At 45.0% G+C, this 16,307-nt stretch overlaps 1 protein-coding gene across 1 annotated transcript in view; it reads right to left on the bottom strand.

Annotated features, from left to right (window-relative positions):
• The window catches only part of LOC144484611 (NACHT, LRR and PYD domains-containing protein 3-like), a 52,709-nt gene that overhangs the window by 10,514 nt on the left and 25,888 nt on the right, over positions 1-16,307 (bottom strand). The window contains exons 4-7 of the mRNA XM_078203085.1: positions 15,740-15,911; positions 15,571-15,636; positions 9,585-11,322; positions 3,839-3,925 (exon numbers count right to left, since the gene is read on the bottom strand). Of these exons, the coding sequence (XP_078059211.1) occupies positions 3,839-3,925; positions 9,585-11,322; positions 15,571-15,636; positions 15,740-15,911 (2,063 nt within the window). The remainder of the gene's footprint in view (positions 1-3,838; positions 3,926-9,584; positions 11,323-15,570; positions 15,637-15,739; positions 15,912-16,307) is intronic.

The following is a 16,307-nucleotide window of genomic DNA, read 5'->3' as shown; positions in this document are numbered from 1 at the left end:
GGATCCTTCCAGGACTCAGGAAATCCGAGGACAAAGGCCACGGTCATCGAAATTCCCAGAGGAGAGGAGAGAGGTAAGATGCTGCCTGCAGCTCAGCGGAAAGTGCGGGGATGGCGGTGGTTGTCATGGTGGGGTTGCTTCCTTGGGTTTCACAGGGTTACTGGTCACTTTGTTACGTATGTATTTTCAGTAAATTCAGAGATGGAGCACCACTAAAAAAATCCTTCACCATATTACTGGGTCTTTAACAGTTCACTGGGAATGTGAGATAGGAAATACAGCACTGAATGAGGTCAATACAATTCCAATGCCTTTGTTTCATGTAGTGACGGCTCCAGGGAAATTATAAAACATTCACAGAAACAGCAACAGTGCTGGAGATGGTGAAGATTTATTACACTGAATGGTTGTGTGAGTTAAGGTTCTTGGAAAACATGTCTGCATTACTGAATCTCCATCCTCCCTGACACATATCCCATGTCCCTGGCCTGTGGTCCATGGGGTTCCTCATCATGAAGCATCTGGTCAACATTGTATTGCATCACACTTTCTTCAAAGCTTCTCCACTCTAGATCCAGGTTGTATGGAACACAGCACAACACCAGGACATTTGAGACCCTCGCTGAGTATATTGAATAGTTCCACCAGATCTATCTTGAGAATTCCTCTGGCCTGTGCAATGGTCACACAATCTGTCCTGTTGCAGCTGTTTTTTCTCTCTTCTGTGACTGAGTTTGGGTTACACACAGGCACAATTACCCATCCCTACAGTGGGTAACGCTTGTCTTTATTAATTCTTTCAAGGGGTGATGGTATCACTGGCAATACAAACACTTGCAGCCCATCCCCAATTGCCTTTGAGAAGGAGGTGGTGAGCCATCTTCTTAAATTCTGCAGAGCATCTGGTACAAAACCGCGAGGAAGGGACATCCGGGATTATGATCCCGCATCAGTGATGGAAAAGCAATATATTCCAAGTCAGAATGGTGTGTGGTTTGGAAAGAAATCTGAAGCTGGTTGGTGTCCCATCCTTCTGATATCCTTGGCCATCTCGGTGATGGATAGTGCCTGTTTGGATGATGCTGGCTCAGGAACCTCGGTGAGCTGCTACATTCCGCCTTGTATGTGGTAAAATACTGCCACTGTGCGTCAGTGGTTGAGACAGTCAATGTTTAATTTGGTGAATGGCCTGCTGATCCAGTGGGCTCCTTTTCCATGGATGAGCTTCTTCAGTGTTTTTGAAGCTGCAGTCAATCCAGCAAGATGAGCGGATTCCATCACACTGCTGACTTGTGCCTTGGAGATGGTGGGCAAAAATTTGGGAGACAGGAGGCGAGTTCCTCATCTCCGAATTCCCAGACTGTGATCTACCCTTGGAGCCATAGTGTTTACAGCTGTGTCTGTTCAATGGTCCCAGTGCGCCCCCACCACTCGGGATGTTGATGGTCGAGGATTCAGCGATGGTGCTGCCATTCAATGTAAAGGGAATATGGTTAGATTCCCGTCTGTTGGAGATGGTCCTTGCCTGGCATTTGTGCAGTGAAACATTACTTGCCATTTATCAGGTTAAGCCTGAACGTTCTTCAGACCTTGACGCTAGCTCTGTCGAAGAGTCATCCAGATTCGAAGGGTTAGCTGTTCTCTCTCCACAGAAGCTGTCAAACATGCTGAGCCTTTCCACCATTTTCTGTTTTGTTCAGGTCTTGCTGTTTATGGACATGGACTGCTTCAGTCTCTGAGGAATTGTGAACAGTACTGAGCATTGTGCAATCATTTGTGAGCATCCTCACTTCTGACATTATAATGGAAGGCAGGACATTGATAAAGCAATTGAAGGTGGTTGGGCTTTGGACATCACCTTCAGGAACTCCTGCAGTGATGTTCATGAGGCACTGGAAGGATGACACTTTTCTGACGTTCCAAGAGCAGACTGATGGAGCAGCAATTCATCAGATTGGATTTGCCCTGCTTTGTTCCACATTGTCCGGTAGATCCAGTGTTGTAGCTGTACTGGAACAGCTTGGCTAGGGGATTGGTTAGTTATGGAGCACAATTCTTCAGTACCATTGCTGGGCTACTGCCAGGCTGACAGATTTTGCAGTATGCAGCGCCTTCAGTCATTTCTTTACCTCACATGCAGTGAATCAAATTGTCATCTGTAATGTTGGGGACCTCAGGAGGAGGCCGAGATTAATCATTCTACTCAGCACTTCTGGCTGAAGATGGCACTGATGCTCTGGCCTCCCTCATCAGTAATGAGGGGATTCTTGTGGCATGTTTATAGAATCATAGAATTCCCACAGTGCAGAAGGAGGCCCTTTGGCCCATCGAGTCTTCACCAATTCTTTGAAAGAATATCATATCCAGGCCTATCTCTGTAACTCCACATATATGGCCCATTAATCCCCGTAACCTACACACCCTGAGATACCAAGGGACAACTTAGCATAGCCAATCAACTGAACCTGCACATCTTTGGACTGTGGGAGAAAATTGGAGTACCCAGGGGAAACCCACACATACACTGGGAGAACGTGCAAACTCTACACATAAAGTCACCCAAGGCCGGAATTGAACCCTGGTCCCTGGCGCTGTGAAGCAGCAGTGCTGACCACTGTGCCACCTTGTCGCCTAATGTAACCGGCATGTCCAACATTTTGTGGCATGTCTAACACTATTTATGACGAGATATGGCAAGACAGCAGATCTCTGATCTGATCCATTGGTTTTGGTGTGATTGAGCTCGGTCTATCATATGCTGCGTCCGCTCTGTGGTCTGATGGCCGTGTGCTGGAGCTTCACATCTCATCTTTAGATAAACCCAAGTCTCATTTGGTAGTACATGTAAAGAAAATTAGTCGTAGTAACACAGTACTGGTTGCTGGGGAAAGCCACTGTCAGCTTCCTTTAAATGAAAAGGTACAGTTCACCTCTCCTGCCTGTTTCCTGTCACTCAGATAACTTCATATCCAGGCTGCCTTTGCCTCTTTTATTTCATGGTCTGCAACTTTGCTGCCAAGCTTATTTTGTGTCGACTAATAGCGGGTAATGTTTTTAATAACACAAATACTGACAGCAATGGTATATTTAGTATCATTATTTGTGTTCTTAAAAACAATGTCCATTATTGATAGGGACATCATTCAGACTATTCTACACTGTGATTATTGCCATTGCCAGCTGAGCTGTGCCTTGAACTGCTGGGTTGTAAGTTCTGGAATTCTCTTCATAAACCTCCCCATCTCCATCTCTGCATTCTCTTTTCAGATGCTCCTTAAGCTCCGTTTAACATAAATTTGAGAGTGGATCCCTCAGGATAAAACTCATCAGAATTCAATGTCGTTTGTAATCTGCCTCACCGATATACAGCAGTTTTCTATGTTTAATCAAACTGAGAAGCCGACAGACATAAACATCTATAACCTGAGTGACAAATTAAACTAAATTGAAGATGCGACCAGCCATATCTGGGAATTCTATAAACATTTAATTGTTTTGTCCATCTTTTTTATTCTCATGAATGGTTTTGAAAATAATTATAAATGATTAGATAATTCTTTCACTCCTGAATCTCGCAGTTCATTGTAACTCAGGTTCAGACACATCACTGACTGGTTTGTACTGAGAGCAGAGGTGAGAATATCTGAGGCTGTTACTCTCCAAACTGGAGATCAGAGAAAGATTTCAGGAATCAGAGCGAATCCGTGGTGTTTAACACGAATACGGACAGGAATGACGCGGAATGATTATTAATGACACTATTACTGACACTGATAATAATTTACAGTGTCAGACATCCACTGATTATCAACACAATCTCTCACAGTCTGATACTTACTCCAGTTTCCATATTTTACATTCTGGATTCCTCAGAGCCGCAGACAATAGTTTCACTCCTGAATCTCCCACTTTATTGCGACCCAGACTAAACGGAGGAAGTGAGAAACACATTAAATTCAGACTAATGTTCAGCAGGAAAACTAGCTGGATCTATTTTTGTGTCAGAAACTTAACATGAGTGGTGAACTGATTCAAGTTACGATGCTATACCTCACCCAAGGTGATCTTTCTCTACACCCCAGCTGTGACTGTAACACCGCATTCTGGACGCTTTCCTTCCCTATGTACGTTATGCTTTGTCAGTAATAAATGTGACAATAATAAATCAAATGATATCAAATCCTTTCTGTTGAATGGAAAAGGCAATAGTCAGCATTGAAACAATTGAACAATTAATTCTCACTGGTTTGCCTACTGGGGGAAACCACTTTTATACCTCTCAAAATGTATATTTTGTTTAATTGTCCATGGGATATGGGTGTCGCTGGCTAGACCAGCATTTATTTCCCACTGCTAATGGGCCCTGGAGGAGGTGATGCCCACATCCTGTGAACAAGCAAGTCATTTTTAAACATGTCCCACATTCTGGTCTCATTTCCTGATCATCAGAATTACCCTCCTGAATCTCACTGACCCTGCCAAATTTCCAAAGATTCAAATCATATCTGCTGTTACATAAATCCAGGATTTAATGAGAATTGTACATTTTACTGAGGGTTAAATGATAAAGCTGTGAGAGTGGATCCCTCGGGATTCCCTGTACTTCTTAACTATTGACATTATAACATCTGTGTAATATCTCAGGGTGAGTTAAAGTGTGAAACTGTGCTAACTGTTGCTTTAAGATCCATCCCCTAGATTTGATACAACCAGGAAAGATTATTCTCCCATTTGAAAGTTGAAATGTTTCTGTTTGATTAGTTTATAGGGGAGGGGTGTCTCCCGCTACATTCCACAGTAAACAGGCTCTACATTTTCTGCAGGTATGGCTAGTGTTCTATCTCCGGGAAATATCGGGAGTTCCCTCTTCCCAGTAGATCCTCACATAGGAAAAGGATTATCCGAAAATCCTGTTTCATATCACTGACGGGTTGACTGGAGATTTTCCAGCAACAGGTTTCCTCATTCAGGAAATTCTGGTTTCCTCGGCTCAGATGTAAGCTCTGCAGTCCTGCCACATTTAGTTGTGAATGATAGTGGACGATGAAACAACAGAAGGAGGAGGCTCCACAAATATCCCATCCTCATGGTGGAGGAGACTCGCACATCAGTGCAAAAGATATGGTTCAAATATGAGTAACTAACTTCAGTGACTGAACCATCCAAAGGGCCACAACATCACAGATATCAGCTCATTCCATTCACTCCACGTCAAGAAATAGTTAAAGATAATGGATACTGCAAAGACCACAGATCTTGACAATATTCCAGTAACTGTACTGAAGATTACTGCTCCAGAAGTTGTTCTGTTCCTCGCCAAGCTGTTCCAGTAGAGCTACAACACTGATGTTTACCTAAAATAGTGGGAAATTGTCCAGATCTGACCGTACACAAAAAGGAGAGAACAAATCCAATCTGTCCATTTCCCACCCCATCAGTCTACTCTCGATCATCAGCACAGTAATGGAAGGCTAACAAGACTAACAAGTGACACTTAATTAGCAATGACCTGCTATCTGACTTGAAGCTTGTGCTTACTCAGGGTCACTCAGCTCCCTACCTCATTACAGCCTTGATGCAAACACTGACAACAGAGTTGAACTCAGGATGAGAGAGGAGAGTGTCTGCCCTTGACATCAAGGCAGCATATGGCTACATGTAGCAAAAAGGAGCCAGAGGAAAACTGAAGTCAATGGAAATGAGAAATGGGCAGCACGGTAGCATAGTGGTTAGCACTGCTGCTTCACAGCTCCAGGGACCTGGGTTCGATTCCCGGCTCGGGTCACTGTCTGTGTGGAGTTTGCACATTCTCCTCATGTCTGCGTGGGTTTCCTCCAGGTACTCCGGTTTCCTCCCACAGTCCAAAGATGTGCGGGTTAGTTTGATTGGCTATGCTAAAAAAATTGTCCCTTAGTGTCCCGAGATGCGTAGATTAGAGGGATTAGTGGGTAAAATATGTAGGGATATGGAGGTCGGGCCTGGTTGGGATTGTGGTCAGTACAGACTCGATGGGCCGAGTGGCCTCTTTCTGCACTGTAGGGTTCCTATGATTTCTTTCTATGAAAACTATCTGCCAAATAGAGTAATACCAGCACAAAGGAAGTTAGTTATGGTTGTTGGACCATCTACAAGATGCAGTGCAACAACTCACCATGGCTCGTTACACAGCACTGTCCAGTCTTGTGATGATTTCTATCCCTGGAAGGACAAGGGCAGCAGATGAATGGAAACATCACCACCTGGAAGTTCCCTTCCAAGATACACACCATCCTGACTTGGAAACATATCACCGTTCCTTCACAGTGACTGGGTCAAAATCCTGGAACTCTCTTTCTCACAGCACTGTGGGTGCACCTACACCACAGGAGTCCCGAAATGCAATGATAGTGATATAATTGTGAGCATAGTTGCTTTCCAAGCAGTTGATACAGGTTTAATTCTCAGCTATTTCAGTTTGTCGGAGTGGGTGAAGAGAGGGTCATCTCATCTCCAGGAAATCAAAGCAGGAATTTCTCAGGGGAATGTCCTCGGCCCAACCATCTTCAGCTACTTCATCAATTACACTTCCTCCATCATCAGGTCAGAAGTGGAGATGTTTGCTAATGTCTGCACAACATTCAGCACCATTCTCAACTCCGCAAGACAGTGATGCAGGACCTGTCCATATTTAGCAAGGCTTGAACAAGGGAAGGGCTGAGAAGTCCCAGGCGATGACTATTTCCACCAAGAGAGAATACAGTCATTTTCCTTTACATTCAATGGGATTATCATCCCCATGAATCCCCAACTATCAACACCCTGGGTGTTACCATTGATCAGAAACAGATGAGTCAGATCAATACTGTGGCTGTAAGAGAAGGTTAAAGGCCAGGATTTCTGCACAGAGTAACTCACCTCCTCACTTCCTAAAACATTTCCACCAATTACAAGACACGTGTCAGGAATTTGATTGAATACCATCCACTTGTCTGCATGAGCACAGCTCAAGGTTCAGGAAGCTCGCCACCATCCAGGATAACTCTGCTTGTTGACTGGTTCTCCACCCATCACCTTCAACATTCATTCCATCCACCACAGAGGCACAGAGCTAGCAGTGTGTACCATCTACAAGATGCAGTGCAACAACTCCCAATGGCCCGTTACACAGCACCTTCCAATCTTGTGATTTCTATCCCTAGAAGGACAAGCAGATAAATGGAAACATCTCCACCTGGAAGTTCCCTTCAAGATACACATCATCCTGGCTTGGAAAGATATCACTGTTCCTTCACAGTGACTGGGTCAAAGTCCTGGGATTCTCTTTTTCACAGCACAGTGGGTGCACCTACACCACAGGAGTCCCTAAATGCAATGATGATGATATAATAGTGAGCATAGTTGCTTTCCAAGCAGTTGCTACGGGTTTAATTCCCAGCTATCTCAGTTTGTTGGAGTGGATGAAGAGAGGGCCAGGAGGTAGTAACCACAACCGAAAAGAGTGGGTCAATCCAATTTAGTCAAGTCTGCGGCTCCAGCCTGGAGCAGTAGTGTTAAACATAGCTGAGGGTTGGAGGGTCAGTTGATCATTCAGCTACTCGGAGCCGGCCCACGCTGAGTTCAAAAGGGAAATGGTGAATCTAATAGCGACACAGAGGAAACTAAATTCATTGGTTGGTAAAAAAAATGCCGTTTTCGACTGGCTTTATATTGCTGTGAATTGGAGGAAGCAACAGAAAGGGTCAATGATGGTTCTGCTGTTGATGTGGTGTACATGGATATTCAAAAATCATCTGAAGCAGTGACACAACAGACTTGTGGTATAAGCTCATAAAATAAATGGGAAAGTAGCAACGTGGATACAAAATTGGATGAACAAAGAGTAATGGATATTTTTAAGGCTGGAGGATGTCTGTCGTGGAGAACCCAAGCAGTTGGTATTGGGATCCTTGCTTTTCCCTGATATATATGAATGATCTAGGTGTTTGGGCGGCACGGTAGCACAGTGGTTAGCACTGCTGCTTCACAGCTCCAGGGACTTGGGTTCGATTCCCGGCTTGGGTCACTGTGTGCAGTTTGCACATTCTCCTCGTGTCTGCGTGGGTTTCCTCCGGGTGCTCCGGTTTCCTCCCAGTCTAAAGATGTGTGGGTTAGGTTGATTGGCCATGCTAAAATTGCTCGTTAGTGTCCTGAGATGTGTAGCTTTGAGGGATTAGAGGGTAAAATATGTAGGGATATGGGGATAGGGCCTGGGTGGGATTCTGGTCAGTGCAGACTCGATGGGCCGAATGGCCTCTTCCTGCACTGTAGGGTTTCTATGGTTTGCAGTCTCGAGGGAAAATTTCAAAGTTTGTTGATCACAGAACAATTTGAGGCATTGTAAACTGTGAGGAGAAGAGCTTGGAACTGAAAAACAGACTATGGTGGAGCGTACAGATAGGTGGCAGATTAAGTTCAATACAGAGACGTGTGAGGTGATACTTTCAGGAAACATGTACATGAGGAAGCAATATAAAATAATCGGTAGAATTGTTAACGGATTGCAGGATCAGAGGGACTGAACACATATGTGCATCGATCATTGCTGTTGGCAGGGCAAGTGTAGGTAGCAATTAATAAAGAATACAGCATCTTGGGCTTTACTGTTATGTAATAATTTGTGTTTGTGGGCATTACACAGTAATTCATGAGTTTAAGTTTAATTTGTGTTTCTGTGCTTGTGAGCTCAGAAAGGGCCAAAACTTTAATTTCACTTCATGTTAAACAAAGCTGCCTGCCTGCGGGTTTTTGGTTTCAATTTAAACTGTCCCTACATTTTAATTTAAGGTTTACGACGTTGTAAGAGTTATAGAGGTTAAAGAAATGGTTGCTTCTATTCAGAGGCCCACAATGAATGATAGAAGCACTGAGTTTCAGTTACAACCAGTTAATCCAAGAAGCAAGACGGAGTTCACAGAGGCTGCCAGTAGAGGCAGCGCAACGCAGGCATTCAGAAAGCAACCTGAACTGATGATGTCACCAGTGATCACGTGACTTATAAAGGGACATTGTCCCAATATAACACACACCGACTGTAATACATAACAGAGGTAGAGCGCAGTAAAATAATCCTGATCATAATTAAACACAAACTGTAAGCTGTACCGAACAAGAGAAACTAATTTCTGAATAGCATCGTACAGAATCAGATGGTTTCTGTTGGGAGAGGGAATGATCCTTTTTCAGATTTTGGAGGGAGGCCTTTACAGCTCTAATCATTTAAAATTCATCCCAATAATGTTTTTATTCATTCAAGGAACGTGGGCATCGCTGGTTATGCCAACATTTATTGCCCACGCCTATTCCACGAGAATCTGCCTTCTTGAAACGATGTAGTTTTATCAGAGAATCATAGATTTATTACAGGTTCAGAAGGAGGCCAATCGGCCCATCATATCTGCATCTGCTCTGAAATGAGCATTATTACTTTGTGCCATTCTCCCACACTTCGTGACCATTGGACTTTGTTTCTCTCTTGACGTCCTCGAATGAACATGCCTCTGTTTTATTAGAACAAAGGAAATGGCTTCTCAACAATGAAAATATCCGCTCTGAGACCAAACAGTTACCTCAACTTCTGACATTTGTGCAGAACGGGTCCCAGCCGCTGGAGCCCTTCACACTGAATGTAGCATTCCTCTAGATCGAGGTGTTTTATTGTATCACAGAGTCCAATGACATGAGACAGGACCGCACAGTCAATCGGGGTCAGTCGCAGTTCACTAAATGAAAGTTTTCCCATAGATCCCACTGTGTTCCGAGCCAGTGCTTTATTCTGAGACTCAAACAGGTAGTGGAATGTGTTCAGGAGCTTCCTCTTCCCAGGTGCAGTCTGTGAGTCTCCAATCTGCCCTTCAACCTTCTCCTTCGCCCAGTCAATCACTCGGCAGGTTGTTTGATGAAGAAATGGACCCAGAAACTTCTCCAGGGGTCGAGCTGACTGTGGGGAGGAGAGACCAGCAACAAAACGGAGAAATATCTCAAATCGCCCATCTTCCTCACTGTGGGCTTCACTGAGGAGTTTCCCGATCTCCCCGGGATCTGGAGTCAGGAATGGTGTGAGTGCAGCTACAAACTCTTGGATGGTGAGGTGTGGGAATGTGTAAACCACACTCTGGGCAGAAACATCTCTCTCCAAAAGCTCCATCAGGAACCCAGACAGGAACTGGGAAGGTTGTAGATTGTACTCAATCAAATCTCCATTTCTAAACACAATCTTCTTCTTGGAGACTCCTGTGAAGGCCATCTCACCGAGCTTCAGTAACACATCACGGGGGTTTTCAATCTCTCGGCCATGGTTTTTCAGAATGTTGTAAATATAGTAGGAATATAGTTGGGTGATGGTCTTGGGAACTTGCTGCCGTTTCCTGTCTCTTTGTGTAAAGAAGGGACCCAGTGACAGACCGAGGATCCAGCAGTAGGAAGGGTTGTAACACATGGTGTACAGGATCTCGTTCTCCTCCACGTGTTTGAAAACGGCTGCTGCCACCGTCTGATCTTCAAAAAACTTGTTGAAATATTCCTTCCGTTCATCACCAACAAATCCCAGGATTTCAGCCCAGACACTGATCTCAGCCTTTTCCAATAAATGTAATGCAGTGGGGCGGCTGGTCACGAGCACTGAACATCCTGGGAGCAGCTTGTGTTGTATTAAACTGTACACAATGTCAGACACTTCACACCAGCATTCAGGATCTGTGCACATGGACTGGGGTTCTGTATTTCTCCGATTGTCGGCAAAATCAATCCTGTCCTTGAATTCATCCAAACCATCGAATATAAACAGCAATCCCTCTGGGTTCCTCCAGAGCTCTCCCAGAATATTCCCAAAGTAAGGATACTGATCCAGTATCAGATTCCTCAGGTTTATTCTACAGTTCATCGTATTCAAATCCCGGAATTTAAAACTGAAAACAAATTGAAAGTGTGGGTATATTTTCCCACTGGCCCAGTCATGAACAATCTTTTGTACCATTGTTGTTTTTCCAATCCCCGGCACTCCGCTCACTGCTTCTGAATTCCCAGATTTGGATTTTCTCTGGGAAAAGCTGCTCTGAAACAATTGATCAGTTCGAATTTTTTCCAGTTCTCTCCGGAGATCTTTCTCTCTCCATTCTTCATGGTCTCGGCCCCTTGCCAGCAGTTCATGTTCGACAAGTGTCCGATCTCGAACAGTAGAAATAACCGTTAGCTCAGCATATCGATCAACCAGCTGGAAAATCTTAACCTTCTCCTTTATGAGGATAGTGTTCACTCTCAGTGTTTTAGTTTGTTCCCGGAGGGTCTCCTTGTGTTTCTGTTGGAGATCTTCAATTAGAACAGAGAGAAAATGTTAGTTGCATTAAGACACTGTCTTTGCTGATTTGAGAGATTTATTTTACAGTGTCAGTCAAGGTTTGAGTAGGATATAAAATTGAATTATTGAAAACCTCATTTGACAATGATTAATTTCCACTTAAAGTTTCAGGTCGTCACTTATTTCCAATATTTCCATCACATGTTGGGGGCGATTCTCCCGAAAAGGAATCTCGGTGTCGAATGTGTGTAAAAACTGGAGTAAATCGTGCTGGACTTTTCTGTGGGAGTTTCAAAATGAATCTCCCACAATCTCTGCAGAGCAGATTGCACGAGCGTGAATCAGGTTGAAAATCAGTGGGTGGGGCCTATTCCGGCTGGAGGGGCCGGCAGCATCGCGCTGAGCGGCCACTGTGCGTGCGATGATCTGTCAGCGCAGAGATCGGCGCATGCGTAGTGACCCCACAATGCCGGCGGCCAGCACTTCTCCCCCTCCTACACAGTCCCAACGCCCCCTCCCCCCCACCCCAACGGACTGACCCCGCCATAATCTTGACACCCCCCCCCCCCCCCCCCCGCAGCAGGCTGATCGCCTCCCCCCACCCTGATGGCCAGCCCCAATCGCTGTCCTCCCTCCCTCCGTCACTCAGCCCGAATGCAGAGTGGAAGCGGGATTCCCCACCCGCACAGGCCCGATCCCCATTAGGCCCTGTACTCTTGGCACTGCTCAATGCCCAGTAGGCAGTGCCAAGGTGTCCTGGACATTAGCACTTTGCCCCTTTGGAAGTTCCAGGGGCCCAGGCTGGCAATGCCCAGGGTACCCCAGCCACCTCCAACCTCCTGGGGGCCTCGATGACATCCCCTTCACTCCAGCGAGGTCTGGTCGCCAGCTCCCAGCAAATGGGAAGTTGTACAAAAGCCCGTTGGAGTGAACCACTCCTGACGTGAGGGAGTGGCGGGGCGAGAGGCTCGTGGGCCCGGACATTTCAGTGCGGGGCCCGCTAATGACTTTTAAGCAGATTCAAATGTGCATTGTAATAATTTATACAGCTCTGCGCGGATCTCTGGTGCCCAAAATCCAGCTGCCGGAGACGCATGCAGGCTATGGCCCCCAGCGGGAAGCCTGTGAAATGGCTCTGCACCAGTCTCCTGGTCTGCTGCACTACCAAAGCAGCACAGCCAGCCTGGGAGAATCGCCCCCATTGATTTTACAAAGGTTATGTTTTAACTCTGATGGTTAATACTTTCCTCCCTGCCCTTATTTTCGACATCTCATTGGTAGATCTTGATTATATAGCAGTCCACATAGTTTGTGAACTGGTCAGAGCTCCCAATCTGCTGCAGAAATGGTAAGTGGGATATTAGACACTGCGTAGGAGCCGGAGAGACTGTAATTGTTCAGGAGTCTCACTGTTACTGTGCGTAAACTTCAGTAGGTTCTCTGTCATATTGTGTGCATTGGAAAAGCAACAGTTTTGAACATGGAAAGTTCTGCTACTCTATCAGTCTGTTACCACATTAAGCAAGTTATTGCAGAGCCGTTTGGATCAGTTGGGTGGGCGCTTTATGTGGTTTATGTTATAACAACAGCCTGGCAATCGATCCCTGTTCCAAGGTGAATTCAGGACCTCACTCGTTGCCCTGCCCGTGGTGGAGATATAACCTGCCTTTAGACAGAGAACTCAAAAAAATAAACTTCCCCTTTTATAGTGTTTCAAGTCAAGTACTAGGGAACATAGGTTTAAGGTGCGTGGGGAGAAGTTTAGAGCAGATGTGTGAGACAAGTTTCTTTTACACAGAGGATGGTGAATGTCTGGGACGTGCTGTCTGGGGAGGTGGCGGGAACAGGTACGACAGCAGCATTTAAGGGGTTAACTGGACGAATACATGAATAGGATGGGAATGGAAGGATACGGACTCTGTATGTGCATACGGTTTCAGTTTAGGCAGGCATCATGGTCTGCGCAGGCTTGGAGTGCCAAAGATGCCGGTTCCTGCGCTGGACTTTACTTTGTTCTTTGTTTTTGAACGGACAGAGATATTTCCAAGTCAGGGTGGTCAGTGAGTTGGTGGAAAACAGTGGTGTGCCCCTGTGACTGCTGCCCTTGATCTTCTGGATGGCAGCAGCCATGAGTTTGGAAAGTGCTATCTAAGCAGCCTTGCTGTGTTCAGCAGTGCATCTTGTAGATGGTAAATACTGCTGCCATTTTTTGTCGGTGGTGGAGGGGATAAGTTTTGTGGGCGGGTATTAATCAAACAGTCTACTTTAAACTGGTATGTGAGGAATTCCATGCATGTCGTTGAGCTGCACTTACCCAGGTGAGGGCAGAGAATTCCATCACACTTCTGACTTGTGCCTTGTGGATGGTGGAAAGTTTACAGGGAGTAAGAGATGACTTTCACGCTGTAGAATTCTGAGCAGCTGACCTGTTCTTGTAGTCACACTATTTATATATCGAGTCCAGTTCAGTTTCTGGTCAATGGTAACCCTCAGGTTGTTGATAGTGGGGGATACAGCAAACAGTGATGCCATCGATTGTCAAGGGGTGATGGTTGAATCCACTCTTGTTGGAGATAGTTATAGCTTGGTACGTGTGTAGTGTGAAATTTACATGCAACCTTGTCAGATCAAGCCTAGATTCCGTCCAGAACTTGCTGCATTTGGACAGGAATTGCTTCAGTATCTGAGTCATCATGAATATTACGGAACATTGCACAGTCATCAGTGGACATCTCCGCTTCTGAACACTGAGCCCTGGTGGTCCGGGTTTGGCTTGATGGGCCATCTGGATTTTGCTACTCACTAATTTGATATGTTTACGGTCGGAATGATTTCTCAGGTGCAGCGAACCCTTTACATCTGGCTCAAGGCCCGACTCTTTGCTGTGAGCCCAGAACATAAGAACTAGGGACAGGAATAGGCCATATGGCCCCTCAAGCCTGCTCGACCATTCAATAAGATCATGGCTGATTTTTTTGTGGACTCAGCTCCACTTACCCACCTGCTCACCGTAACACTTAATTCCTTTACTGTTCAAAAATGTATCTATCATTGCTTTAAAAACATTTAATGAGGTAGCCTCAACTGCTTCACTCGGCAGAAGTTCCTCCTCAACTCAGTCCTAAATCTGCTCCCTCTTATTTTGAGGCCATGCCCCCAAGTTCTAATTTCACCTGCCAGTGGAAACAACTTCCCTGCTTCTATCTTATCTATTCCCTTCATAATCTTCTATGTTTCTATAAGATCTCCCCTCATTCTTCTGAATTCCAATAAGTATCTTCACAGTCCACTCAGTCTCTCCTCAAAAGCCAACCCTCTCAACTCCGGAATCAACCGAGCAAATCTCCTCTGCACCCCCTCCAGTGCCAGTATATCCTTTCTCAAGTAAGGAAACCAAATCTGTACACAGTACTCCAGGTGTGGCCTAACCAGCACCCAATACAGCTGCAACATAACCTCGCTGTTTTTAAACTCCATCCGCCTATCAATGAAGGACAAAATTCCATTTGCCTTCTTAATTCCCTGCTACACCTACAAACACCTTGTGATTCTTGCACAAGGACACCCAGGTCCCTCTGCACAGCAGCATGCTGCAATTTTTTGCCATTTAATAGTCCATTTGCTGTTACTCGTACCAAAATGGATGACCTCACATTTACCAACATTGTACTCCATCTTCCAGACTCTCGCCCACTCACAGACTATCTATATCCCTTTGTAGACTTTCAGCATCCTCTACACACTTTGCTCTGCCACTCATCTTAGTGTCATCTGCTAATTTTGACACACTACACTTGGTCTCCAACTCATCTGTGTAAATCGTAAACAATTGCGGTCCCAACACTGATCCCTGAGGCACACCACTCGTCACTGATCGCCAACCAAAACAACCATTTACCCCACTCTTTGCTTTCTGTTAGAACACCCAGGCACGCAGGAGCTCTGTACTGAATTCACATGGTACCGGGTTTCGGACAGGTGTGTATAAGACTTCAGAAGTAATAGCAATTAACAGCTAGGTTAAGTGAAAAGATGCAATGGTCACACATTTTTGGAAAAAAACGACAGATCATATGAATTGTAATTTGAAGCTATGTATGGTCGAGCATTAATGACAAAACCGAATCATGCTCGACCCAATTTCCACAGTCTTTAATTTTCAGTATCCCAGATTTTCACAATCTCTTAAACAAAGGCTCCAACCAATCATTCAGATTCTCAGAAGTGAAATAGTTTATAATCTCCATTTCCTCTCTTACCTTTCAGGTTAGTGGATAATTCAGATAAACCCTGTGCGATGTTGATATAATCAAACGAATCAGCACCTGTTTAAATAAATAAACTTCCATGAAATCAGCTCAGTGTAATATTACAGTGATATCGACAGTGTTTAAATGGGAAATTGAATTCACTGTGATTTTACCGTACCAAGCTCCTGTATTTCTTTCAGTATTTTATCCAGTTTTGGGACTCCGTGACGCATTCTCACAAAGGATTCCCACATCACCCTTCGAGCCCGAGATCCTTTTTCCATCACCAGATTGAGGAGAAGTTTGGAACTGTCCGCCCGGTTTCCCTTATCCACGAGCTCAGTGACTTTCTATGAAGAATAGTGATGAAGAATAATGAGACGCAGAGTGAAAGATAAACACTGAGAATGAGAAGGAAAGGATCTGCTCAGTGATGGGATTTCCCAGTTGTTTTCAGCTCAGAAATCAGTCACTGGACCGGGTCCTGATCCATAATAAACATGGACTGAAAATGCTCCTGAAATCTCGATCCAATCACTAACAATAAACAAAATTGAATCAACTGAACTAGAAATCAAAAACACATTTCAACTAGTGTGAGGAATCACTGAGAATCTGCAATATTTTTGTGTGATTAGTTGTCTGTCCTTCAGTGTCCAACATGATGGGGCGGCACGGTAGCACAGTAGTTAGGACTGCTACTTCACAGCGTCAGGGACCTGGATTCGGTTCTCGGCTTGGGTCAC

Source organism: Mustelus asterias, unplaced genomic scaffold (genome assembly GCF_964213995.1).
Source record: "Mustelus asterias unplaced genomic scaffold, sMusAst1.hap1.1 HAP1_SCAFFOLD_120, whole genome shotgun sequence".
In the NCBI taxonomy this organism is placed as follows: domain Eukaryota; kingdom Metazoa; phylum Chordata; class Chondrichthyes; order Carcharhiniformes; family Triakidae; genus Mustelus; species Mustelus asterias.
The sequence above is the reverse complement of the archived record's forward strand: the minus strand, read 5'-3'. Positions and strand labels throughout refer to the sequence as shown.